The 27,954-nt window shown below is 33.8% G+C and overlaps 1 protein-coding gene across 1 annotated transcript in view; it reads left to right on the top strand.

Moving 5' to 3' along the window:
- Window positions 1-27,954, top strand: part of LOC150101765 (GPN-loop GTPase 3) — a 134,239-nt gene that overhangs the window by 54,801 nt on the left and 51,484 nt on the right. Inside the window, exons 4-5 of the mRNA XM_090400120.1 lie at window positions 15,211-15,290; window positions 26,450-26,690. Coding sequence (XP_090256246.1) covers window positions 15,211-15,290; window positions 26,450-26,690 — 321 coding nt within the window. The remainder of the gene's footprint in view (window positions 1-15,210; window positions 15,291-26,449; window positions 26,691-27,954) is intronic.

The following is a 27,954-nucleotide window of genomic DNA, read 5'->3' as shown; positions in this document are numbered from 1 at the left end:
CGGACAATGGTACAGCACGTCAAAAGGAAGCATCCATTGCTGAAGAATGGCTTCTTATTGCACCACGATAATGCAAGGATATCCTACAACACCCTCCATACAGTCCTGATCTCGCACTGTGCGATAATTTTATAGTTTCTATATTCGGCTTTGAAATAATGCTGGATTTAATATCCACTTGATTTTTATAAGTTATTTTACTTATAAAGTAACTTATAAATCCTCTATGGGTGCTGTTGACTAGCCTTTTGAATCTGCAGTAGACTTTAAAAAACAGCCATCTTAATAAATATGGTTGCATTAAACTTCCCAAAATTTGGGAAACTTTAATTCTCAGGCCTTAGATGTTGGGCCTCCTGCCCAACATCTAAGGCTATCCAAAAGCACCCATAGAAGGCACCCCCCCTCACTTGAGTCTTTATTTATTCTACCTCATTTCTTCCATTTATCGTTTCTTCTGTGTTTTTTTTGTGTTATTATAATTTTAACATTGTATTCCTGATTTGTCTCTTTGACTGAGATAAATTATTAAAATTGTTGTTTAATTATCCCAGAAAAACCTATTGTAAATTGTTCCATCAAAGTGCAACATGGAAAACCTAATAGTCTTTTATCTATCATTGGTAATACTCAGTTTTCAGAAGAATAAGTTTATACTGGTCTAAATACTATTTCAAGAAGATAAAATACTATCAGACAGTTCCGCATACAAAATCCTCAACAAAGATCCTACCATAAAGAACCATAATGAGACAAACTTCCTGATCCATAACATGAATACTTGGCCTGAAGAACTAAAAAGGAAGCTTAAATCCTCACATCCCATTACTCTTAGATTGTATTGGGCACCTAAAGTGCATAAGGAAGAAATGCCACTTCGTCCAATTGTGGATGGCAGGTCCTCTCCCACTTACCTATTGGCTAAGCACCTAGCGAACTTACTTAAGGGAAAAATTAGACAAACAGAATCCTACATAAAAAATTCTCAACACTTTGTTGACAAACTCAAAAACGTGAAGATAACACAAACAGACATAATGGCCAGTCTAGACGTAGTATCCTTATTCATGAATTATTCACGAATGTACCAGTAGAAGAAGTCATGAACATTATCAAAGATCTCTTTCCTGCTGATATTACAAAGATGTTCAAGCATTGCCTGCAATCAAATTTCTTCAAAGTTAACAACAAGGTATACAAACAATTAGAAGGCCTAGCCATGGGCAGCCCTCTGTCACCATCATGTGCAGACCTTTTCATGGAGAAATTTGAAAATAAAATCTTCACCAACATTACTCCTAAACTTTCAATATGGTGGAGATATGTGGATGATATCTTCATCATATGGCAGGACAACATGGAAAACCTATATATGTTTGTCAACAGAATCAACTCACTCCACAATAAAATCAAATTTACTCTAGAAGTAGAAAACAATGAGCAACTACACTTCTTGGACTTACTAGTTAAAAGACAAGGTAACAATTTCAAACTGTCCATTTACAAAAACCTACAGACACTGGGCGATATCTACATTATTCTTCAAACTCTTCAAACCATCATAGGTCACATAAACAGAGCATTATCCACATGTTGAGAAATCGAGCCAGAAACTTTATCTCTGACGATGAAGAAGTTCAGACAGAACTGTCCCAAATCGCTGTAACACTACATCAACAAATTTCTATACAAAGATAACCAACAAGATAGAACAGTCTCCCAGCAAATTTCAACAGCAGTCATCCCCGTTATGGGTTCAATTTCCACCAAAATTGCGAGATTGTTAAAGGCCCGTAACGTCAGGGTTGTATTTAAACCAACTACTAGCATCAGACAGGTTCTAAGATCCACTAAAGACAGTGTTCCATTTTATAAATATCCAGGTGTGTATAATATTCCATGCACGTGCGGTCTTTCTTACATTGGACAAACTTTGAGAAGCCTGGAAATAAGACAGAAAGAACATGTTGGCGATGTAAATCGCAACAGAACGATCACCTCTGGGTTAGCACATCGCTTTTCAACTTCAAACCACTCTATAGACCGGAATAACAGCTCTATTCCCTACATAGACAAAGATTACAGACATCGATTATTTAAAGAAGTAACAGTAGTGCTATGCTACATACAGGCAGCAACCTAAATAGAAATCAAGGGGCCATACTGAACACTACTTGGAAAAATCTAATTAAAAGATATTTCAGTGATTACACCACATTTTTTATTATTCAGTTATACAAAATACTGAAATAATAGTTCCCGACAAGTTTCGTAAATCGTAGGATTTACATCTTCGGGGGTAAATAGTATAACTTAAAGTTTAAACAAGAGAATTAATAAATACAAATCATGACCGTCTGGCTATTAATAAACTCAAATAACAGAATGCAGATATAAAACATTATTGACGTTGAACAATACTGAACGATGTCACGTGTTCTCGTTCATACAGTCCGAGCTCAGATTAAGGTAGATTTTTTATTAGAGCTGACCACACTTGATGGAGAATTAAACCTTGATTTTTATTGCATTGGGTTTAGTTTTTTAGCATATTAGCAGCTTCTTTAAATTTTCTTATATAACTGTTGTTTTCTATGTATGACATCGTCGTTTTTTGCCAGAGTACATCGTGTCCAGTGGAAGTGGTATGGAAAGCAAGACCCGTTTTTTGTTCTCTTTTGTATTGTACGTCTTTTTGGTGTTCAGCCATGCGTATTTCTCCAGATCTTCCTGTCTGTCCTACGTAGCAAATCCCACAAGAGCAATGGATTTTGTAGATTCCTGGGTTTTTAAGAGGACGATGAGGTGGTTTTGGTGGATGTAGGAATCTTGAGATTTTTTCTGTAGGAAGGAAGGCTACGTTTATGTTGTGTTTGTTCATTAATTTGGCTAGCTTATCTGTAACATTTTTGATATAAGGAAGCGAGATTGCATTTTTTTTTGTAATCCTGTTTTATTGTTTTGTTAGCTGGAGGCATTTTAAGGATTCTCTTGATGGTTTTTGTTTCATATTCATTCTGTTGGAGGATTTGTGTCATGTATTTTAGTTCTTCATTACATCTTTCTTGTGTGCTGGAGATATTGTATGCTCTGTCTCGAAGAGTTTTAATTAAGCTTATTTTTTGTGAAGGATGGTGGTGTGAGGTTGCATTTAGAAATCTTCCAGTGTTTGTTGGCTTCCTATATACTGAGAAGGAGAGTTTACTTTCTTCATTAACTTCTAATAGAATATCCAGAAAAGGAAGTTTTTTATTTTCCAACTAACAACACAATAAAACAGGATTACAAAAACGCAATCTCGCTTCCTTATATCAAAAATGTTACAGATAAGCCAGTCAAATTAATGAACAAACACAACATAAAAGTAGCCTTCCTTCCTATGGAAAAAATCTCAAGATTCCTACATCCACCAAAACCACCTCATCATCCTCTTAAAAAACCAGGAATCTACAAAATCCATTGCTCTTGCAGGATTTGCTACGTAGGACAGATAGGAAGATCTGGAGAAATACGCATGGCTGAACACCAAAAAGACACAATATATAAAAGAAAACAAAAAACGGGTCTTGCTTTCCATACCACTTCCACTGGACACGATGTACTCTGGCAAAAAACGACGATGTCATACATAGAAAACAACAGTTATATAAGAAAATTTAAAGAAGCTGCTAATATGCTAAAAAACTAAACCCAATGCAATAAAAATCAAGGTTTAATTCTCCATCAAGTGTGGTCAGCTCTAATAAAAAATCTACCTTAATCTGAGCTCGGACTGTATGAACGAGAACACGTGACATCGTTCAGTATTGTTCAACGTCAATAATGTTTTATATCTGCATTCTGTTATTTGAGTTTATTAATAGCCAGACGGTCATGATTTGTATTTATTAATTCTCTTGTTTAAACTTTAAGTTATACTATTTACCCCCGAAGATGTAAATCCTACGATTTACGAAACTTGTCGGGAACTATTATTTCAGTATTTTGTATAACTGAATAATAAAAAATGTGATGTAATCACCAAAATATATCTTTTGAACCAATTAGCCACAGAAGTCTACGCCTGCAAGATCTAATTAATTCCTTCAGTTCAACAGAACTACAGTACGTGAATAATCATATTATGCGTTTGCATGTAACGCGTGTTCATGATACTTAGTAGAAAGTCACAATTCATACAGACATGTCGTGCGAATGTGTTACCTTAGCTACCTAACAGGTACTAATGTTTTTTGCATTTTTAATTTTTTTGTACTGTGCAAGCCTTGAAAAAGCTAGTCAGTTACTAGCGAAACTGGTAGGCAATATTGTATGCACATACGTACTATGGTCAGTTTAACAATAAGTCTTATATTTTTTAACATTTTATGACCAAAAATATGTATAATTTAATATAATTTATACTGGTCTTTTAAGCACTTCGTACATAGTTATTTTTGTTTTTCTTGAGATCAAATGTGACTTTAAGAGTTTCCTAAGTCCATAGAGATGTCTATTTATGGTAAGAACGAGTTTCTAAATCGCATTTTTATAATTAACTTCTTATCCCAGGTATATAATGCTGTGTACAATTTCAAATTTATAGGAACCAGTTTCGATTTGAGAAGGATCATTATCACAAGTTTTTCTTGTTACTGGCACATATTTTGTTTTTTCTTGGTTAATTTGCAGATTCATCTTCTTTGCTGTCTTTTCTAAACCGATAAAAGTTTTTTCATTGCTTTTTGTGTCCTTCATAAGAAGGACACAAATATCGATATCATTTGCATATGGCAGAACTTGTCTTGACTTGTAGAAGATATTTCTCTTGTATTAATACCAGCTTCCTTGAAAACCTTTTCAAGCACTATATTAAACAATAACCAATCTAAGGCATCCCCTTGTTAAACACCATTTTTTTATATGTATTGGATCAGACAACATTTTTTGAATTTTAATCTTACACTGAGTGTTTCTCATTGTAGCTATAACTAAGGCAGTAAGTTTCTGAGCTATCTGTAGTTCCTTCATTGCAATAAATAAATCATATCTGTCAATGCTATCATATTAACTCTAAAATCTATAAAGAGATGATGTATTTCAATTCCAAATTCATTGCAATTTTTCAAGTATTCTGCATTAGTAAAAATGTGGTCATTTGTAGATCTCTTTTGATGGAATCCACGTTGATAATCGCCAATATCATTTTCTACATAGGGGTAAAGTCTCTTGAATAGAAAATGTTGGAGAAAACTTTATAGGTGGTACATAATAATTGATTCCTCTATAGTTAGAGCAGATCATTACATTGCCTTTCATATAAACAAGGCATATTATACTCAGATTCCACTTTTCTGGGATTGTTTCATTAATCCAGATTTTGGTTATAAGTTGACACAGCTGCCTGAAATATTCTGTACCTGCATTTTTTTATTAATTCTGCTTGTATCATATCTATTCTTGGGGGCTTATTGTTCTTAAGTTTTGTAATAGCTGCTTCTGCTTCAGCAATTATTGGTATTGGTTCAGCTGTTTCTAGATCTTCTGTTTGACTATTTTATCCATTTCATCCAGCTGATCAGATATATTAGTATTTAATAGTTCAACAAAATGCTCTATCCCATCTTTCTAGTATCCTTTCATTCCCACTCAGGATTATTCCTTCCTTATCCTTACATATCCTCATGGCTTCTATTTAACTTCTGATATCTATTCATGGAGTGCTTTGAAAAAATAGCCTACCAGTATCAAGAAATATAACCAAAAATTTGACAAAGATATGCTGACAATCTTTTTATCATCTGGCCCAGTACTATTACCCAATTAGATTTTGTCACCTACCTCAACAAATTCATCTTTGAATTAAATTTACTGTTGAATCAGAAACAAACAGGTCTTGACTGTTTTTGGATACACTAGTTGAGGTATCTAAACAAAACATGCACAACTTCTCAGTCTATAGGAAGCCAACAAACAGGATGTTGCCTACATGCCACATCTCATCACCACCCGGCACAAAAAATAGGCATTTTCTGTTCCTTATATGTTAGGGCCTATAGACTTTCCACCAAATAGATAAAAGGAACTGAGAGCTACAGTATCTTAGTTCAGTCCTACCAAAAATATCTATAACAGAAGATTAATAAAAAAAAATAATAAAAAAAATCTTTCAATCTCCAAAACAATCAGATGAACAAGAAAGTCAGACTTTAAAGGAACAGTGATTCTCTCATATACACAGTCAGTCACAGATAAAATAACAAGGTTGTTTTGCCAACAAAACTTAAAGGTTGCCTTCTTCCAAATCAATAAGATCTCTAATCACCCGAGGCCTCCTACACCTCCACATCTGTCACTTATAAAACCAGATCACAACTACAAGATCAGTTGTAGTTACGTACGACAGACAGACAGGTAGGCAGATCTGGAGAGGTATGCCAATTGGAACACTTAAAAGATGTTTTGAGAATGAAAGGAGATTCAAATCGGGACTTGCTGCACATACAACAGAAACAAAACATCAAGTAGCATGGAAACAAACAAAAATGCTCCACATAGGTTACTGTTTTTTCTCAAGAGTGTTTAAAGAATCAGCTGAAATGACGAAGAATCCTCTACAGTGCAACAAAAAAAAACACGGGAAGATTTTACATTGATTCATCTTGATATACTCATATCTGCCAGTAGTATACAGCAACCCATGAACTAATAGCCAGCATAACAGATCACAACTACAAGATCAGTTGTAGTTACGTACGACAGACAGACAGGTAGGCAGATCTGGAGAGGTATGCCAATTGGAACACTTAAAAGATGTTTTGAGAATGAAAGGAGATTCAAATCGGGACTTGCTGCACATACAACAGAAACAAAACATCAAGTAGCATGGAAACAAACAAAAATGCTCCACATAGGTTACTGTTTTTTCTCAAGAGTGTTTAAAGAATCAGCTGAAATGACGAAGAATCCTCTACAGTGCAACAAAAAAAAACACGGGAAGATTTTACATTGATTCATCTTGATATACTCATATCTGCCAGTAGTATACAGCAACCCATGAACTAATAGCCAGCATAACAGCGAATGCATGCTTTCACTAGAGTCGTTAGCTGTCATTACTTGTTTTTTAGTTTATTCATGTAATTAATCCTGATGAAGTGAAACAAAAGAATTTTCACAAATTCTAGTTTCGAGAAAATAAGAAATAGTTTGTGTGTGATATTTTTTGTGGAAAAATACCAGGGACTTAGGGCTGGTATCCATTGCAGTGTACAGTTCTTATTTTTCAAATTTAAAGTTGTTAGTAGTTCATGAATTTCCTGTGTGAGTTTTGTTTTCCATTTTTTTCATGCCTCTAGTGCAGATTTTGAGTCGCTGTAGATGGTTATTCCCTCTGTAATGTTTATTAATGGATTTGAGAGATAGAACTTGAGAGCTGTTTGTATGGCTGTTAATTCACAAGTGAAGTTTGAAGCTATTTTGCCAGCTGTGGTTTTGATTTGCATTTCCTTGCTGCCTCCAGGTAGCGTTAGAAAAACCCCTGAACCTCCTTGGTCGAGTGCTTCATCAGATGATACATCAGTGTAGGCAGTGACATGGTTTGGATTATTTAAGTGATGTATAGTGTCACGTCCTTTTCTTTTATTTTCTTGCTGTGAATTCTTTTTTGAACAGGGTTCTAGGAGATTTAAGTTTATCATTGTGTTTTTGGTAAAATATTGGAAAAGAATGGCTCTTTGCTTATTTCAATGGAGGGGCTTTAAATCGATTTGTTTTCTAATTTCATGATCATATTGTGAAGTAGATGATCTCTTTAGTCTAGATTTTCTTGTCCAGGCATCGAAAGTCCTGAGTGAGATGTGATCCTGTGGTTGGCTCCTGATTCTGTTAGTGAATTTAACTGTGGAGAGTTTTCTTCTGTCTTCTGTTATGTGAAGCCCACACTCTTGTTGAGCTTTTAAATTATTCATGGATGAGACTGCACCTATAGTAATTTTTTCTGCTCTCGATTGTACTCTATCAAGTTTTTCTTTTGAGCTAGTAGAAGCTGGAGCCCAGATTGATGAGGCATATTCCATAGTGGATCGTATGAGTGCCATATATATAGTTTAAAGTGTCTTCGGTTTTATTAAATATATTTGTAATATGAGTTGTAAATCTCAGTTCATTATCTAGAGTTAGGCCTAAGTATTTTGGAGACTGATTTTTCTATTTTGGTATTGTATATTTTGATTCGAGGGTTTTAATTGTTTTTTTTTTTCCCTATCAGTGGAGAAGATGCTCAGTTTTTTTTTTCTGGATTTATCTGTAATTTAAGTTCCTTTGCCCATCCTTCTAAGCCTTTTATTGAATTGTTTAGGATTTTTTCAGATTGTTGATGATTATTACTTGTGTACCAGATTGCTATAACCTCTGCATAGCATGCTATTTTTGTTATGTGAGGATGGATAATCCTATTTCTCATCTGTATTGTTCATACAGATGAGAAATAGGAGTGGACTTAAAACAGAACCTTGTGGGACTCCAGTCCAAGTTCAATGCATGTTGGAATAAATTCCATTAACATTTTACTTTCATAAAATGTGAAATCAAAATTAATGTGTTCCCCCTTATTCCAGTATCGTATGCAATTTTTATTAGTTTTTGTCTCCAAACACAATTGAAGGCAGCTGTGAGATCCAAGAATAATCTTTGGTGGTTTTTCTTGAAAGCCATTATGACTGATTGGCAAAGATAAAATAATTGATCTTCTGTTCTGTGTTGAGACCCATATGCAGTTTGGTAGAAGTTGATCTTGTTATTTTCTACGAGCCAATTCATAAGTCTGGTTTGTTATTTTATTTAAATTCGGTAACATTATATTTATTTAGGTTTACTTGCTGGTATTACAAAGGTGAAGAGGAAAAAGAGTAGGGGAATGAATAGTGAGAGCAAATACTCTTAAACATGTCATCCATACAGAGAGCATCCAGTCTCCATGCAATAACGTGGCCTCAACAGTGTCCCTTGCATTCCAATACACAGTCTTCATCCATGCATGACCTGACAGTGTAGATGTAGTGAGATTATGTGCTAGCTGATTAGGAATCCTCCTAAATGTGTTACCAGAAGATTCAGATCTATACACTGTCTGATGGCCAGCTTGTAAAGTTACTATACCCTTAAACCTTCAGAGATGAGGAATTACTGAATCACTACATTATGTTTAACATAATGTAGTGATAATGTAATGTAGTAATGTAGATACTCCCTTTGAGGAGTATCACTCACACTGCATGTTGAACAATTTGGAAAGGGGAATCAAAACTGGGACCCCCCCCTCCTTCCCTCTAGGAACCAAACATGGCTGTAGCCATTTATTTCAGGCTCCAAATATGCAATGGTGGTGATCTACCAATTAGTAGGTCTATGTGGCATTCCTTCAACTAGGAAGATGTCTTTTTTTTTTTTTTTTATAGTGGGAATGAGTAAAATTTCTCTTTTGCTGATCATTTGATACTGAGGATAGAGCAGTCAATTGTCCAAACCTCATTTCTTAAAGGTTATAAAAGTGAAGAGGAATATTAGATGTAAAATTTAATATGGTTAAATGTAAGTATATGTATGTCATAAGAAGGTAGTATTAGATAAACTATACATGACAGGAAATTATAGTCTTGTTTTGATTTCACATCAGATTGCTTCAGTATTGCCTTAGGTACCTCCTTCCCGCCATGTATTATGGGAAGGTGTGCTTATCCAAAACAGCTTTGACCTTTATTGAGGTCTCATTAGTGAGAACTACTAAACCCCATAGTGATATACTGAAAGCTAAATCACTGCAGAAGTCATATTTTCCATCTAAAAGTAGCAACATGATGTATCATCATATTATTAAAATGCTCTAGAGAGAGATAGCTGCAGCAAGTTTTTTTTTTTGCTTGATCAGAACTAAATTATACCTTGGCAAGAAATTATATTCTAGTTTTTATCCTTTACCCAATTATGAGCAAACAAAAGTATCTTCACAATTAGGTTACTTGTGTATAGAAGCTCTTACTTTACATCAGACTTCCTCAATATCTCATAATGCACAGCACCCCTTTTGGATGTATATATTGCCATGCATTGTGGGAAAGGTCGTTATGCTATCTGGTTTCAAACTTCATTGAAGTTTTATCAGTGGAGATATGGTCTTTATAGGATGATTTAAAACATGGATTCTCAACCTATGGTATGTGTACGACTGGTGGTAAGTGAGCCACTGCCTTACTGGTACATCTAATATCTTGAATTTAATATAGTGGTACACCACTGGAAAAGGTTGAGAACCCCTGATTTAAAAGATTGAAAGAGTGGATAGGAAATTTGGTTGTAAAATTTAATATGTATAAATGTAAGTATATGCAATTTGGTGAGAGGTTAGTATTAGATGAATATAAGTTGGATGTACAGGCTTTAGAAAGAGTTCATGAATGTAAGGATTTGGATATGTTGATTAAGAGAAAATTTAAGTTTAGGAATCATAATATTGTTAGAAAAACTAGTAAAGCTCAGATTATGGGGAGGGGGAACCATGTAGAGAAGTTACAATACTACTATACAAGTTATTTCTAGTTATTTCTCGCAACTTCGTTTATTGACTTAATATTAGTATTAATGCATTCATGCTGGGCACCGGACAAATCATGTTGTGCTTGCCCATAGAATGGGATGAAAGAAATTGTTTTTGTGCTTCTGGTTTGTATGCACGTGACAAATCTTTGTATGCACTTTCCAGAGAAACCCAAGCTATGTAGAAAAGGGGGAAAAATTCATTGGTTTTTAGGCTATTTAAGTAAATAATTGATAATTATGATAGTATGTATTTGGATGGTTTATTTAAATTATGAAATGTGTTTATTAAATGATCTTCACCTACATTAATGATACATGAACCGTTTATACACTATACTAACATGTATCCCACTATATTTAGGTAGAAGATGAATTTCATCACCAGTGGCGAATTCTCCATGCTTGCTATGCTTGCTGCGCAAACTCGTTAATTGAGAAAGAAGTATTATTTATTTGTTAATAGATGCATGCATTTATAAGCATTCCATTTAGGCTTTCATTTTTGTAGACAGAAGACGTCTTAAGCTTGCATGGCAATAATTGAGGCTTTGCATTGTGTATCGAAGCCGATGCTTGTTCGTCTAGTCAAAGCTACCTTGGCTTGCTCGGTTGTCGGAGCTTACAGGTCCTCGCAGCGGCACTGTAATTTCATGCGTGCGCATAGCCATTTCATGCATCTCACTCTGTTGCTTAAACCACAGGCCATATGCAGTCAATGTAGCTCTAGCCAGTGAGCTTCAGCAGCCTTTACAAGTGTGTGTGTGTGTTGCTTGGGAAAATTAAGTTACGACCAACTTTTTATGATGATGTTATTGACCAGTTCATAAAGAAGAACTGTAGGGTAGAAATTTTTTTTTTTAACTAGTAAAATTTATTTGTAAGCTTCCTATAATAGTGCAAAATGTTGAACAATCATATGTGTAACCTAAGAGCAACAGCTCATCCAGGTTACGATATGCATAAAGTTACAAAAATTTATGTAATTCATTTTCATTATATACATATATGTACATTCATATAATATACATATTATTATAATATAATTACTTAATAAAATCACAGGAGACATGCTAATATGTACAGAGAAAGTTGCATAACAATTAATTAGGAACAAAATAAAGCAGTTAAATAGCATTAACATTTTTATGATCTTTGAATACAAATATGCTAAAAAGCAATAATTTATACAATTATTTTGAACAGAGATTCCTCATTTCTGTGGGAAAATAAATACTCTTTGATTAGAGTTTTGTATTTGTTTGAGTTAGTTTCATTTCTAATTGTTAAAGGTGGTGTGTTGAATACTTTTGGCGCTAAATAAGTATAACGTTTGTGTATTGCTTCTTTATTTGCTTTTGGAACTATATATTTTAGGCCCTTATGTCTACTAAGGAAAGCATTTTGTTTGATATTTACGTATTCATTGTCGTTTTTTATGAATAATAGTACCCTATAGATGTATAAATATCTAAGGGATAGTATGTTTAGTATGGTGTATTTATTACACATTGCAGTATCCTTATAATTGTTTCTAGTTAAGATTTTAATTACTTTATGCTGAGTCGAGACTAAAGGTTTCAGCGTAGTGCGATAGATTCCTCCCCAACTTAATATACCATATTGTAGTGCACTTTGAATCCAGGCAGAATATAATATTTTTAGCATATTTAAATTTAAGAATCTGTTTAGAGAGTAAAGTCTGTTTAACATAATCCTTACTTTATTTATGACATCGGTCATATATGCGGTTTCCAGCTTAAACTACTATCAATTTTTAATCCCAAGTAAGTTATTACAATGACTTTTTCTATTTTCTCGCAGTTGCAATTTGAATTTTTCCTGCAATTCCAATCATGCAAAATTAATTGTGCAGTGAAGTTTATTTTGCCAGTTGTATTTTGCAGGTTAAAATTTACGTATTTAGTTTTTGAGACATTCAAACTGAGTTTATTTGACTGGAACCAATTTGTTACTTTCAAAAGATCAGCATTCACGATGGTTTTCATTTGTTCGGTTGTGTCTGTAGAGAAAATTAGTACTGTATCATCTGCAAAAGTATTTATTTTACTGTTTAGTTTAAGATTGCAGAAGTCATTGATATAAATATTAAATAAAATTGGTCCCAAGACAGATCCTTATGGTACACTGCAGTCTACTGTTTTGGAGCTGCTATAGCTGTTGCTTATTTTTACTATTTGTGATCTGGCATTTAAGTAATTTTTGAACCAGTTTAGGGCAGCACCTCATATCCCTATGACTTCTGATTTTTTTATTAAAATTTCATGTGATACAGAGTAAAAAGCTTTGTGTATATCTAGAAATAGTAAATTTGTATTCAAGTAGCTAAATTGAAAAATATAGAATATCATTTGTAAAATAAATGTTGTATTTGTATGATTAAATGTACATAAATTTCTAAATATATAGTTTTAAATGGTCAGTACAGGTAACCCTCATATAATGCAGTACTGATACAATGCGGTTTCAATGTAACACGGTCTACAAATTGTAGTAACTCTTGTTCAATGCAGTATTATACAACGTGGTTTTGACAAAAACACAGACTAGAAATTATAGTAATAACCCTTTATCTTTTCATATATTTTTCATCGCATGACTTAAAAATCAGATTTTATCTTCGTTAAATTTGTGTCTACCTGTATCGCACAGGTAGTTATACGTAGCGAATTTATATTAGGGGAAACACCCTTTAGCATGCATGTGTATGTCAATTGTATACCGTATAAAGTGTTTATTGTTGAAAATTGTCTTCGTTTTCTGCCAGGAAAGCACATTTAAAATCATAAGTGTGTTATCTCAAGCCGAGCACTTTATTTTCTGGTGAGTTACATACATAATTAATATGTAATGCTTTTTTATGTAAAATAATTATTTTTATAGTAATGGCCACAAATTGCATTGAAAGGGAAAAAAATGAATATTGAAAAGAAACGAAGAAAAAAAAAATCATGGATCGGTTGAAAAATGGAGAAAAACCAGTTGTTGTAAGAACTTTGAATTTAAATGAATCAACAATTCAAACAATTGAACACAATGAACATAAAATCCGAGAAAGTGTTTATTGCTGGGTCAACGGTAAGTGCAAAGCTCATTGCTCGTGTACGCAATTTTCTAAGAGAAAAATGAAGAAATCTCTAATGATTTGGAAAGAAGATGTACTCAAAAGAAAATTCCTTTGGATGGAAATCTTATTAAACAAAAAACTCTCAACATTTATAAACATTTATAATGCAGACCAGGTGTTCAATGCTGATGAATCTGAGTTATATTAGAAAAAAATGCCAAAACACACCTATAGTTCAAAAAATGAAAGATCAGCTCCTGGATTCAAAGTTTCCAAAGACAGAATTACTCTACTGTTTTGTAGTAATGCATCAGGTGATTACATGACAAAACCAGTGTTTATTAACCAATCCTCAAATCTCGTGCTATGAAAAATTAAAATATGCACTTATTTTTATTTTGCCTAAAACATTTATGCATTACATGCAATGAAGCTTAATTACAATTTGTAATTTTTATAATTTTATGCTATGTATTTGTATCATAGTTTATATGTTTTCTTAACTTACATGAATTATCTGAATTAAATCAAAATATATTTTAGTATGTCATTGTTTATATAATTTATTTTTTTTTTTTAAAACTGATTTCGGAACATAACCCTACTTTTTGTATGTGATCTGAATCTTGCATAATGCGATTTATATAACGCGGCATTTCTATGGAACCTAACATCTGCATTATACGAGGGTTACCCGTAATTCATTATTTCGATAATCGGATTTCAATCACACCTTTCACTCTCTGAATGATAACAAGAACAAACGTGAATTTCAAGAGGAGCATTCGCTCCTGTTCATCACCCAGTGTGATACTACTTCCCTGCTTATTGAAGGCCTGAAGTGGTTTGAAAAAGTTCCATGTTTGGTCTCTAGAGCAGGGATTCTGGACTATGTATTTTGTTTCATATACTTACTTTGCTAATTTTTCATGATGTTCAGTTTTAAATGACAATACCATTTCAGATTAGTCTATGTATTCCTATATATTAATCATATCAGATACCTTTTTTTTTCATGGTTTCATTTTTAATATGGTTCTGTCTTTGTCACTCCCTAATTTTTCTTACAACACCATATTAATAGTCAAACTTTGATACTCTTTTTTTTTTTTTTTTAGTTGATGTGCAAAAGGTGCTTAGAAGTACCTTTGTACATTAGCTGTTTTGCAAAGTGTGAAACACTTGGTGGAAGCCTCAACCTTTTTAGATTGACATAGGATCCTAAGAAGATTTTTGTCAATGAAATACAATCTCCACTTCTTTAGTAGTCACAGAAGCCTAAGTTCACAAAAATGGTTATATTTAAATTCAAGAATTCTAGCATGTAATGTATTTCAAGAGGCTAATCCTGAAAATTTAAGTAAAAAATAAAGACTTATTTGTTATTACAATTTGCATGTTTAGATTTAGCTATTAATAATATTTTAATTTATGGACTAAAGTGGTACATTTATAAATGAATTTTACGATTGATAATGCTAAAATGAAGCCACTGTTTTATATATATATATCTGGGAGTATAATTAATCCTTTATATATATATCTTAAAGATATTTGACAGAAAACAGCGATTGGCTAAAAGACCAGCTGGGGGAAGAAGATGATGATTATGTACTCTTTGATTGCCCAGGTAACAGCTTTGTTAATGATGTAATTAAACACTTAATTGGATATATGATCATTAATAATAATTCAAATATATATTATTTGTAATGGCTTTTGTCAGAAATATCTTCAGAAAAATTCAAAAAGATAAGCCTTTGTCGGGCATTCAGTAATGAGGATATTGTTTTCTTGGAAAGACTTGACTGAGTTCTTGTTGCAAGAGAGCCAGCTGACCTTCAGTGAAGGTAAGCTGTCTTCTTATCTTGTCTGTTTCCATATTTAATTTATCATCTTTACTAAAAATCGTGCCTAAGTAGCTGAAATGTTTTACTTGTTCTATAGGTTCTCCATTCACAATGCAGTTGATATTTTCAGTGCTTCTGCCTATTTTTATTGTCTTTGACTTGTTATTGCTGACCTTCATACCAAATCTCTTACAACAGTTATTCAATTTAGTCAGGGAATCTTGCAGACTTGTACTGGATTTATTTAATAGTATAATATCACGCATAAATCATCTCCAATTTGGATATCAGGTTTAATACCATTTTCCTCCATATAGATAATGAATAACAGAGGAGGATAATGTACATTCTTGTATTACACCAGATTTAACATTAAACCATCCTGTACTTCCTTCAATTCTAACTGCTGACTTACAACTCAAATAAAGACCAAGTATTGCTTGATATAATGCCCCATTGACACCATATAAATGTAGCATTTTGAATAGCTTTTCTCTTGGCATCTTGTCATATGCCTTTTCTAGATCTACACAAAACTTAAATACAAATCTTTGTTATATTCCCATGATTTCTCAACTATTTGTCGTAAAGTGAAAATCTGATCCTGACAACCTCTGTTTGGCCTGAATCCAGATTGTTCTTCACCAAGCTCCCCTTCCTCAATCCTTCTCAACCATTTCTCAAGTATAAATGCATAAATCTTACAAGGAATGCTGAGTAGGGAAATACCTCTATAATTCTTACATCCAGTTTTATTTCCCTTTTTATATATGGTACTATGAGAGCTCTACTCCAATCATCTGGAATTCTTCTCTCTGTCCAAGCCTTCTGAACTATGCAGTGCAGCCACTGTAAGACTTTTATACCTCCATATTTGAGCATTTCTGGTCCAATATCATCTAGTAACTGGCTGGCAGACAATTTCAGGCAGTGATGCAGAAATACTTTAAAATGGCAAATTGGAAAATGCAACTTATTTGTGCTGATCATAATGAAGATAACAGTGCAGAAATAAGAAACTTATTTACATTATTAGATTGAGGTTGCTTCATAAAGAAAAAAAAAAAAAACTAGTTCTTTGAAGACCTGAATGGCAAAATAGATGAATCACAAATATACAGAAATGTACTGGAAATTTTGGTGCAGAAAGGGAGTGCTAAAAAGATAAAAAAAAACAAACTAAGGATGTTAAAAGTTTATTTTGCACTTGGTTAGACTTTAATAAATTTAGTTTATTCCTTTACCCAAGTGTGAGCAAACTTTGTTTTGGATCAAGGATTAAACTAAATTTATTACAAACTAAGGATGATATCCTTAGCTTTGTTTTTGATCTTTTTTAAGCTGTTTTGTCACCTTGTATGCCCAGATGAAGCCAGCAGTCAACTTGGCGAAACTAGTAGGCTATTACTTTACAATAAAAAAAACCTCCGACCAGTTAAACCCAGTTTATATGTTATTGTATATAATCAGTGGTCGAAAAGGAATGGATACGCTATGATACTGTTGGACTCGGCTAAGGCATTTTTAATTGGATATCACATAAAAGGCTGTGAACTAGATAATATGAGATTGGAATATAAACTGTTGACTAAGCAAGTGGCTGAGGGAAAGTGGGCCATCAAGGCTTTGTTTTGATGGACTACTGTGCCTACATTTGGTCTCCTAGGTTCCAAGGTGATAAAGAAGCTGTTGAAGGAAAGTGGTATATGGGATGAGGAGGTGAATGGTATACTTCTGGATCAGTCCTTGAACCATTGTTGTTTAATCTGTATATTAATGGCATTGGGAAGTGGGAAGGACTTGACAGGAGATGTTCATTTGTTTGCTGACATATAAATGTAGGTGGGCAGTCAGGAATGATGAGATATCTAATGGCATATTATATTGGTGGGATCATGCTTGGAGAAGCTGAGGTGATTCTTAGGGTTAGGTGAATAGGAATTTGAAGTACAAAGATTATATGGCAAAAATTGCAAATGCAGCTCAGAGGATAATTTCAAAGGTGAACAGACATTGACATGTTAGGACAAGGAAGTCATTTTGCCTCTTTGCAAGTCCTTGATGGACTACTATTCCAACATTTGGTCTCCTAGGTTCCAATGTGATAAAGAAGCTGTGGAAGGACTGCAAAGATGAATTACAAACAATATTGGGATTATGGAATGTAGATTATGAGGACAGATTGAAAGTATGTGGACTTCAGACACTTGTAGACAGGAAAAAAAAAAGAGGAGTGATATATAGCGGTCTGTAAACGTCTATGAAATTTATTTTATATAGATGGTGGGGAATGGGAGATGGACAAGGGGTGTCTGTGGAAGTTTGTGTGTGGTTGAGAGCTAGATTTTTTTTTCTAACAGAACAATCGATGAGTGGGACAGTTTTCCTGTTGAAATGGTGAGTTTCTGGTGTGCATGAGTTTGAGGGGAGATATGATTGTTAGTGTATAATACATGGCCTTCCTTGATGAGTCATTGATTCCTGGAGGTTTCTGATGATGATGATAAATTTACATGGAGAGCCTCCATAGTTCAGTCAGTATAGACGAAGCTCTTTGGTCGAAAAGACCTGGGTTCGATTCCCATCCATATCGTGAGGAACCTTTATCTGGTCTCTTTCAACTAAATGTGAGTTAACTGGTCTCATATGGAGGTAGAGGGTTTTTTCCACCCAGAAACTCAGGTTTTTCGTCCCTCAGAACAGGCCAACCAGCCCCGTGAACACACGCTGATCTACAGTCATAAAATACATACTTAATCTTTTGCATTAGGAGGGCTCAACCTGTCCTAAGAGATGGGGGAGGAAAGAGGGGGAACCCCATATGAAATTATTCACATGGAGATTACACAAAAAAGTAAGAATCTTATTGATGGTGCAGACTTGTTAGAGATATAATATGTACAGAGAATTTGAAATAAGTTGTGATTGCGATTTAGTTTTTTTGCATGATTAAAATGAATATAGTCAGCTCTCACAATAGAAAATCTGTCAAGTATACAGGAAGTGTGCTGTAATTTATAGTTTGCTATGATAAAATTTCTTTAGAATAGCATTGTGCTTATGGTGTTTCAGTCAGTACTTTGTTACAGGTTGTTTGTTGTAGCAAGTGAGTTTGTTATAACAGTGTTTGCTGTAGTGAGAGTAAACCATGTGATTTTTATCCTTAGCATTAGTTGCAAAATGAACCATTTTCATTCTGAATATTATATTCAAAAGAAAAATCAGTATTGAAGTTTTAAGAACATTAAGAGGTGCACAGCTTTCAGATATGAACTGCAGATTCGAATATTATTGGAGAAAAAGTGAACACAGTAGCCAGAGTTCTGAAAACTGAAATAAATGTTGTTTAACTCACTCAAGAAAAGAGTGGTGAAGTTGTCTACAAGGATAGAAAAAATCAGAACTATATGGTATCCTGAAGAAATGGAAAGCAGCCATGGTAAAGAAGAATATGAACATTGAAAATGAAGAGTAGCATTATGCTATGGTGCTTCAATCAGTATTTCATTAGAGGTAGTTTTCTGTAGTTTCCAGTGTTCTGGAAGTAAGTCAGCATGTGCTCTTAGAGAATACAAAGAAAAATGTAAATGTTGCTAAAAGAAAGTCATGAAATATTTTGTGAAGAATATACAAGATAAAATGAAAAATCTTAGAAATGGAGGAAAAAACTACTTCTAAAAATACCAGAGATGATTAAAAGGTGACATATAAATTTAAATAAGGGTATTCCAGATGTTTGGAGTAATTACTTTGAAAAGTTATTCACCAAGATAAGTAGTACTGATATGCACTGTGATAAGTAATGGATCAGTGGTAAAAAACATCCAGACATTCTAACTTCACTTTAGTATTATTTTATTATTATTACTATGTGACACCTCCATGGAGTCCAAGAACATTTGCAGAAGGATTCTAAACACCACACAATATACCATCTGCACACTACACAAACGACCATGCCATCTATCACTTACAAATAGTATTTTTGTCTGTTAATTGCATGTTCTCTGACTAATTTGCTTTTATATGTAAGATAATGAACCTCATTTTTCAGGAGAAAAATTAATGCTACTTCTCTATGAGTTTAGCTAATTGGAAAACATTAATGAAATGTATGAAATCTGTTGATTGATGTGTTTTTTAAACAGCTAAAGATTGTTGTTGGGGAAGGTAGAGTGCAGAGGCTATTTCAAAAGGGCAGAGGTTGATGGAATGAAAGAGAAGTTGGTTTGATAGGCTTGTAACTGGACAATAAATGGATATTGATCAGCATCTGCTTGTGTTCCTACATCTTGAAAGAAAGTGGAGGAATGATGCAGCCAGTTCAGCAGAACGTCTATAAAAGTATCTGTAAAGCATAATTGGAAACAGAATTGGAGTGAATCTGTGAGAGGAGAAATTATCAGTTAATTGGATTTTCCTCTTTTGGATAGTATCAAGCATTCTTAGAGAAGTTTAAAGGCAACACATCGAATGGGATGTGAGAAGAGTATTCAAAGGTTGAGCAGATATTTATTTATTTATTCATTGTCAGCAGCTATATAGAAAATGTACCGTGTTTTTGGAGGCCAAAAAAAGTTGAAGCTGATATTTGTTTGTACTAGGAAAGGCTAGAGTAGAGTGTCCATCTATTCTGTTTTGAGTTGGATAGTCTCATTTTCACAAAAATTGTCCTGTCATCCTCAGAAATGCCATTAAATGAATTTCTGGAAACCAGTAAGTCCCATTTTTCCAAGATGAAATGTTTACATATATAAAACAAACAGCTGTTGCAGAAATAAGAGTATTATTATATTCTGATAACTTGTAAGCCACGTATGGATTTATTTCTATTATCAAAATGTTAGGCTTTTTTGTTTTCTTTCCAATAGTTTTCCAACACTTTCATAATGAAAACATTCCTTTTGAGAATATGAAAATAATTTTTGAATTTATTTTGGAGGTGTCTGGTTCCGTTGCTTGAGCAGAAATAGTTTTCTGCATAGTGAATTTATTATTGAGCAAGGGAAAAATCATTTGCATATTGAACACAGTAAAGTTCATGATAATTATAAAAACCTATTTCAAAGGAATGAAGTGTGGTAATCTTCATGAGTTTATGTGTAAATAAAACAGTATTAAAAAATATACATTCATCTTATTCTTCTGTGAAAGTATCATCCACACCAGCAAAATTCCCAGAAACAGAAACTGCTGGGACTTCGGAGGATAAATTTTGGGGTACTTGTAATGTATTTTTCTTTAAATTTCATATTATTAAGAAAGTAATGCCAACTTTATTTTCAGTTTTGTTTACTATTTATCGATTTTTACTTATTACTTACCATATTTTTTGCCTTACAAGATGCCGTTTTTTGTACCTAAAATTTATCTGAAAATTAGGATGCATCTTATAAACCAGTGCATCTTACGGTGTATCATCGCTTGTCGGTAATGCATGATCAGTTTTGAATAGTTGCACGATCATTCATGGTCACACATTTAAACTAGTAATCAGTACATTATTATATTTAAATTTTTTTATAACCCATAGATTCTACGAAGGACAGACATAGCTATATGATTCCGTTTAAGCATATTGTGATTGAGTACACAAAAAAGAATGGCAATAGGGCAGCAGAGTGGCACTTTAGGCCTCTGCTTATAGAAAAAAATGGACTTGGAGGAAACAAGAGCAGCGATTAATAGAAGCAAATTCTAAAAAACACAATCTCTGCAGAAATCTGGCAAAATGGCCAGATTTTACAGGGTCACCATCACGGTACTTTCGATTTATGAAGAGAAATGATTTATGTATGCATGCAAAAATGAAAATATTACAAAAAATTCCATACAGATATGAAAATAAATTATCGAGTTTCACAGATTCATCATAAATGCTAGAAAGAAAGACAAAACAAGAACAGGTAAACTGGCCTCGTGAACACACGAATTACAGTCGTGAATATCGCCCTTAGAGGGATGCAGCAGGGGAGTGATGAACAGCTGCATTAATTCGTCATAAGCCCCTCATTGGGGGGACTCAACCCATCCCAAGGGATGGATGGGAAGGATATGATGGGATAGATTTTGAAAATAAATTAAGGCAATCTTTACACTTTTTTTTGGCACCTCAGGGTAGCGGTATAAGGTATCCCAAGTAGAGAAATCTTATTTAGATATTAGGGCATTATCAAAAAAAGTAAGATGAACTAAAATTAGATATTTTTTTGCAGAAAATAAGACAGAACTGTGTTTTCGTAGAATTGATATTCACATGCCTATTCTCACTCCACTGAAGAATAGTAAAGAAATCAGAGTTTAAGGCATTGGCTATGGAAACTTCAAATTATTGGACTATAAGGTTTGTCAGATGGACAGAAGCAAAGATTATTATCAGATCCAAATATTAGTTTGCAGACTTTTTATGACTTTTGCTCTCTTCAGCAATACTTCATATAAAAAAAAAATAATTATTGCAGCTGATTTTCAAGATTTGAAAAACTGTTTCCTATAATAATGCTTAAGTAATACCTTTTGAATTATCAGCCCCCATTTAGTCTTCACTATTTTTGGCTATTTTGTTTTGTATCATTGAATTTTATATTTATTCTTTATATTATATTTATATATTTATTTTATATTTATTCTTTAGTTTGTTTTTGATTATCAAGTCATATTGCTGTGTGATTTTTCCATTGTCAAATCTACTTCAGTGTGTGAAATCTAATTGAAACTGAAGTTGTCAAAACTATTATAAATAACTTTTTTATTGAAATAAAGAGACAAAATGCTTCACTTTGGTGATGCAAAATTATTCAAATTAAGTGGATATTGAATCCAACATTATTTCAAAGCCAAATAGAGAAACTACAAGAGTTTCGTACCGAATATAGAAACTATAAAAGTTTCAGCGGATCCAAACATAAACAAACCTTTCATGATGGGGAAACTTGTGGTAAAGGTGGAGTAAGCTCTGATCACTTAGTATTTCCCATAATGTAAAGCACATCTCCTTGCTGATATGTATGATGCTATACATTATGGGGAGGGTTGCTACCAATGTTCCCTCTGATTTTTTGCTGTGAGTGTGCGCAGAAATTTGCATGTGTGCAAAATTGCCTTCTTTTGAAAAGTATGTGCGCACCCATGAGAGTCACCATACTGGTCATTTAAGCAAAAAAGTTAAAAGATTTTAGTTCACTCTTTACCTTTTAGTTTTTAAAAGTATTTAATTATTTTTATTAAAATTATGAAATCATTGTTTTAATTCGTCATGATCTTGAACTAATTTGATCAGCCAATCACGTTTGGGAATTTTCCATGAGTCAGGAAATGTAAACAAACTGCGCGTCATTCTATATGCTACTTAAAAATTATACATTTAAGCCACACCCCTTTCACTTTGGCATCAAATTACTAGCCTCAAATAGGGTTACTGTTAATAATTTATAAGTTTTATGCAATTTCGAGAATGTAATAAAAAATGTGAGGTTATAGGCTTGAGCGTTGCCGAGTTACCCTATTTTTTAAAGAATTTATAGGGTAATGTTTAGGTGGAACTTCTTTAATTAATAAATTTTAATTCATCTTGAAAATCTAGTGTGCACATATTTTTTGCTTTATGTGCTAGTTGTAAAACGTGTGCACATGCGCACAGCTTAGAGGGAACGTTGGTCACTACCCAGACCAATTTCAGCCTTTGTTGAGGTCTTATCAGTGGATAGGTAGACCCAGATGTAAATACTCAGGTTGAAGTGATGCAAAAGTTATACTTTACCATACGAGTTGCCAAAAGGTGTCACATCACAAAAGGCACCAAGAATTACTGAAATAAAGAGCCAAAAAGCTTCACTTCGACGATGCAAAATTATTCAAATTAAGTGGATATTGAATCCAACATTATTTCAATGCCGAATATAGAAACTATAAAAATTTCAGCAGATCCAAGCATAAGCAAACCTTTCATGACAGGGACAACTCATGGTAAAGGTGGAGTAAGCTCTGATCACTTCCCTTAGTATTTCCCATAATGTAAAGCACATCTCCTTGTGGACATTATGGTGGGGAGGGGGTCACTACCCAGACTGGTTTCGACCTTTGTTGAGGTCTCATATTACATTATGGGAAATACTAAGGAAAGTGATCAGAGCTTACTCCACCTTTACCCCAAGTTGCTCCTGTCATGAGAGGTTTATTTATGCTTGGATCCGCCGAAACTTTTATAGTTTCTATATTCGACATGAAACTCTTGTAGTTGCTCTATTCAGCTTTGAAATAATGTTGGATTCAATATCCCTTAATTTGAATAACTTTTTTATTTTTATTTTTTCATATAGCGTAAATAGTTGTATTTCAAACTCACATTCCAAAGAGTCACTTTTGTCTGCGCGGTTAGCCTAGTGGCTTTGCGCTTTGCAAGCAAGCATATGCCTGGAGAAGGAGTGTCCCAGGTTCAATGACGTGAGGAACTTGAGGATCTTCCTCAGGCATAGCCATATTAGCCGGTCTTGGGCAGTAGCATTTTTTCCGCCAGTTTATCTGGCATGTTTCATCCTGCAAGCAGGCAAACCGACCCCGTGAACATATGCTTCTACAGCCAAAAATATATCCCTCCCAGCAGCAGACTAGGCTACAGGTCGGTTGGGAGTGGTATTAACAAGAAGTCGCATCTAAGCAACATGCAGATCCTGCATAGGAAGTGGGAATAATGCATAGTGAAAGAAGATTCCAGAGTCACTTTTGGTAGTATTGTAGCTACCATCATTAGTATGTTATAATATAACAAATTAAGATAACTAATGCAGTTTATATGTATATAGAAACTATTCTGTTTATATATATATATATAGAATAGCCTGTTTATTTATATATAAATTATCAAAAAAAGACCGAACTTTTTAAATAATGTGCTGTGGCTACTGAGCACACCTAGCAGCAGGTTTCAACAACAAACTTACATTTGTCCCGTTCTGCTATGAACACTAGTCATTGAGTTACATCTGCTGAAGTGAGCACGTGCACAAGTTGTTCGTTGGATTAGTGACAATGAAAGAGCTTGAACGACAATGTGTGTGCACGTGTGCATGCAAAATTTTGCTGCAAACTCTGTAAAAATTTTACAGACATTTCAATTGCTTATCCAAACATAAGGGGAGCACTGTATGAGCCGAACACAGTGCAATGAGGGTTTAAGTGTTTTAAAAAGGGCATAACGTCGGTCAGTGAAGATCCCAGTCCTCTAAGACCTTCCACATGAACAGATAACACCTATGATGAGAGAGAGTTTGTGTTGTGATTTGTGGAAATTGTCATTTAACTGTCCAAGAAGTTGCTGATGAAGTGGGTACCAGCATAGGATTTTGCCATCAAATTTTGACTGAAAAATCAGATGCGTGCAAAATTCTTGCTGCATTTGTTGACTGACAATCAGAAAGAGAACCATGTTGAAATCAGTCAGGAACTGCTTGTCATGCAAATGGTAATGAAAACTTTCTTAAGACTTTTTCCTGTTTCCCAAACTTGAAACCACTTTGAAAAGATGTTATTTCCAAACTATAGAGGAGATTCAGGAAAATGTGATAAGAGAACTGCATACCATCACGGAAAGTGCACTCCAGGAAGCATTCCAAGAATGGTAGAAATGTTGGGAACAGTGTATCGTCAGTAGAGAGGGACTACTTTGAAGGGGACAGTGCTTAAGATGTTGTAAAATGAGCCATAAAGTCTTTATAGCAAATGTTCGGTCCTTTTTTTTTTTTTGGACATGCCTTATATATATAGACAAAGCTTTTTGGAAATACTAGAATCTCATCTTGGGCATGAAGAAAATTTATCAGAATTTTTCATTTGAAGGCCAGTTAACTGGGCTCATATGAAGGTAGCAGGGTTTCCCCCTCCTGGAAACGTTGCTTTTCATCCTACAAAATAGGCAAATGAGAAGAAATCATCCATAAATTTATGATCATAGCATACAATGCAGAGAGAGAGGATTAACCTCCTATCATAAGCAATATCATGTTTCTGAGAAGCTTGGCTGTGACCACAAATGCAACAGATTGCTATTAAATACAAAACAGAAGTATCATCATGAATTTCCCGATATTTACCTTCAAGGGATGTTCACACTACTTTGACAACACACATGATTACATTACACAATAAGTTTACATTATTATTCTCCTACTGACAATTTTCCTCGACATTAGTTTATTACTTGTCGGCATTCCAATATTGTCATATCTAACATTTTGTTCTTCTAAGGCAGGGATTCTCAACCTATGGTACGCGTACCACTGCCTTACTGGTACATCTAATATCTTGAATTAAATAAAGTGGTACGCCACTGGAAAAGGTTGAGAACCTCTATTCTAAGGCATTCTGACTGAATCGATCCACCTAGGCCTTCTTCTTTCTCTTGGTCTTTTTCCTTCCATCTTGGCATCTAACGAGTTTTGCTAATCTTTTCTCCTCTGTTCTGTTTAAATGACCATACTACCATAGATTAGTCCTGCTCACACATTCTTAAATGCAAACACTGTCAAATTCATTTCTAAAACAGAAGTATTCATTGTTTATTGTTTAAATGCTGTGCAAATATCATATATGAACAAATGGTATAGCTAGAGATTCAGTTTGGATCTCCATATATCTACCCCTCTTCCAAAAGCAAAATTTCAGATTAATGTATTTAATATTGGTAGCATAAAAAAGATAACGGAATGAAATTTACATCTTTTCTTATGAAAATCAGTTCATGATTCTCATTTTAACTTCCATTCACCATCCTTTGAAAATTTGGATCACCACTTTAGCAACATCCTCAGGAACCTTTTATTCTTTCAGGATACTACTGAATTATTTATTATGGAAATGTGATATTTTTACTTTTTATTAGAAATTTTTTTTTCTAATGCAGTTTTAGTGAATAAATAATCATATGATTTTATATTTTTTATAGGTCAAATTGAACTTTATACCCACACTAGTATTATGACTCAGCTTACTACTGATCTACAGAGTTGGAATTTCAGAGTATGTGGTGTATATCTCTTAGATTCCCAGTTTATGATTGATGCATCAAAATTCATTTCAGGGGTGTTAACTGCATTGTTTTGTATGGTAAATTTATCAGTTCCTCATCTTAATATCCTATCTAAAGTTGATCTGCTTGGGAAACATGCAAAAAGACAGCTTGAACGGTATACTTGTGAATTTTAATTTCATTGGTGTTAGTTTTAATTTCACTGCATTGTACATTTAAATAATTTTTCTTTTGACCTAAAGGAAGTTCATTAAACAAATATGAAAGGTCACCAGAAAAAAGATTTTAAGTATATTTGATTGATGGATATCTAAAATGAATATAGAATGCAAATTATTTTAGTATTTTCTTGTATGTAATCCCCCCCCCCCCCCCAATCCAAATGAAATACAGTCATCCCTCGACTTATGTCCGGGTTCCGTTCTACCCAGCAGGACATTAGTCGATACATTAAATCAACAGAGTTATAGGGGTTAGGGACTTAACCATAATAATTATACTGTCATTTTAATTTTTAAACCTTATTATAAAACTGTACTGTGTATTACTGCAACTATAAAACAGGAGAATAATCACCTCCAAATCTTCCTCCATAATCGCATCTTCATTACCTTACCTGTACGAATGATCAGGCTGTGGCTCTTCTGGTGTAACCGTTGTTTGTTTGTTTTTTTTGATGAAAATGTCCAATGTGCTTTGCTTATTCCTCTTCTTCTTTTCATCATAAATTGTTCATAGCAAGCAAATGCATCATGTACTTTTGTTTCTATTATTAAGTAGCGTTCAACATTGGGGTCCATGTCTTCAGCCATTTGGAGAACATCGCTAACTGAAAGACTATTTCTGCAAGAACCTGTTCCTGTTTCTCTTTTCCCTCTTCCTTTTTTCATTTTTCCTCTTGTGCAACAGTTGTTCCTCCAGTTCAACCAATTCTTCGTTGGTTATCTCTTCAGGAGAACTTTCTATGAGTTGAATTATGTCATCATCATTCGCTTGAAGATTCAGATCATTTGTTAGGCGCACTATTACAAACTTCCAAAATCATGTACAAACCTTGTTAATGTATTTTTTTCATATGCCACTCATACATTGAGAGGTCATTTCATCCCAAGCCACAGCAATATTTTTAATAGCATGATAAATATTGAATGTTTTCCAGAATTGCATGAGAGTCTGGTCATTTCCTTCAGTAACAGAAATGGCTTGTGAAAAAGCTCTCCATAGACAGTAAGCCTTAAACACTGCAATCCCTGTTCCATCGGTTGGATCAATGAAGTATTTTGAGAGAGAAAATGACCTTGAACTTGGTGAAGAACACTGCTAATAAGACATGACCTGGAGCATTATCTTGAATTAATAAAATTTTAAATTCTACATTTTCTTTCACACAATAGCTTTTTATTTCACTTTGCAATCAACAA

Source organism: Typopeltis vanoorti, chromosome 11, assembly GCF_054136105.1.
Source record: "Typopeltis vanoorti isolate ZY-2024b chromosome 11, IOZ_Tvanoo_1.0, whole genome shotgun sequence".
NCBI lineage: Eukaryota > Metazoa > Arthropoda > Arachnida > Uropygi > Thelyphonidae > Typopeltis > Typopeltis vanoorti.
This window is presented reverse-complemented; position numbering and strand designations above follow the sequence as displayed.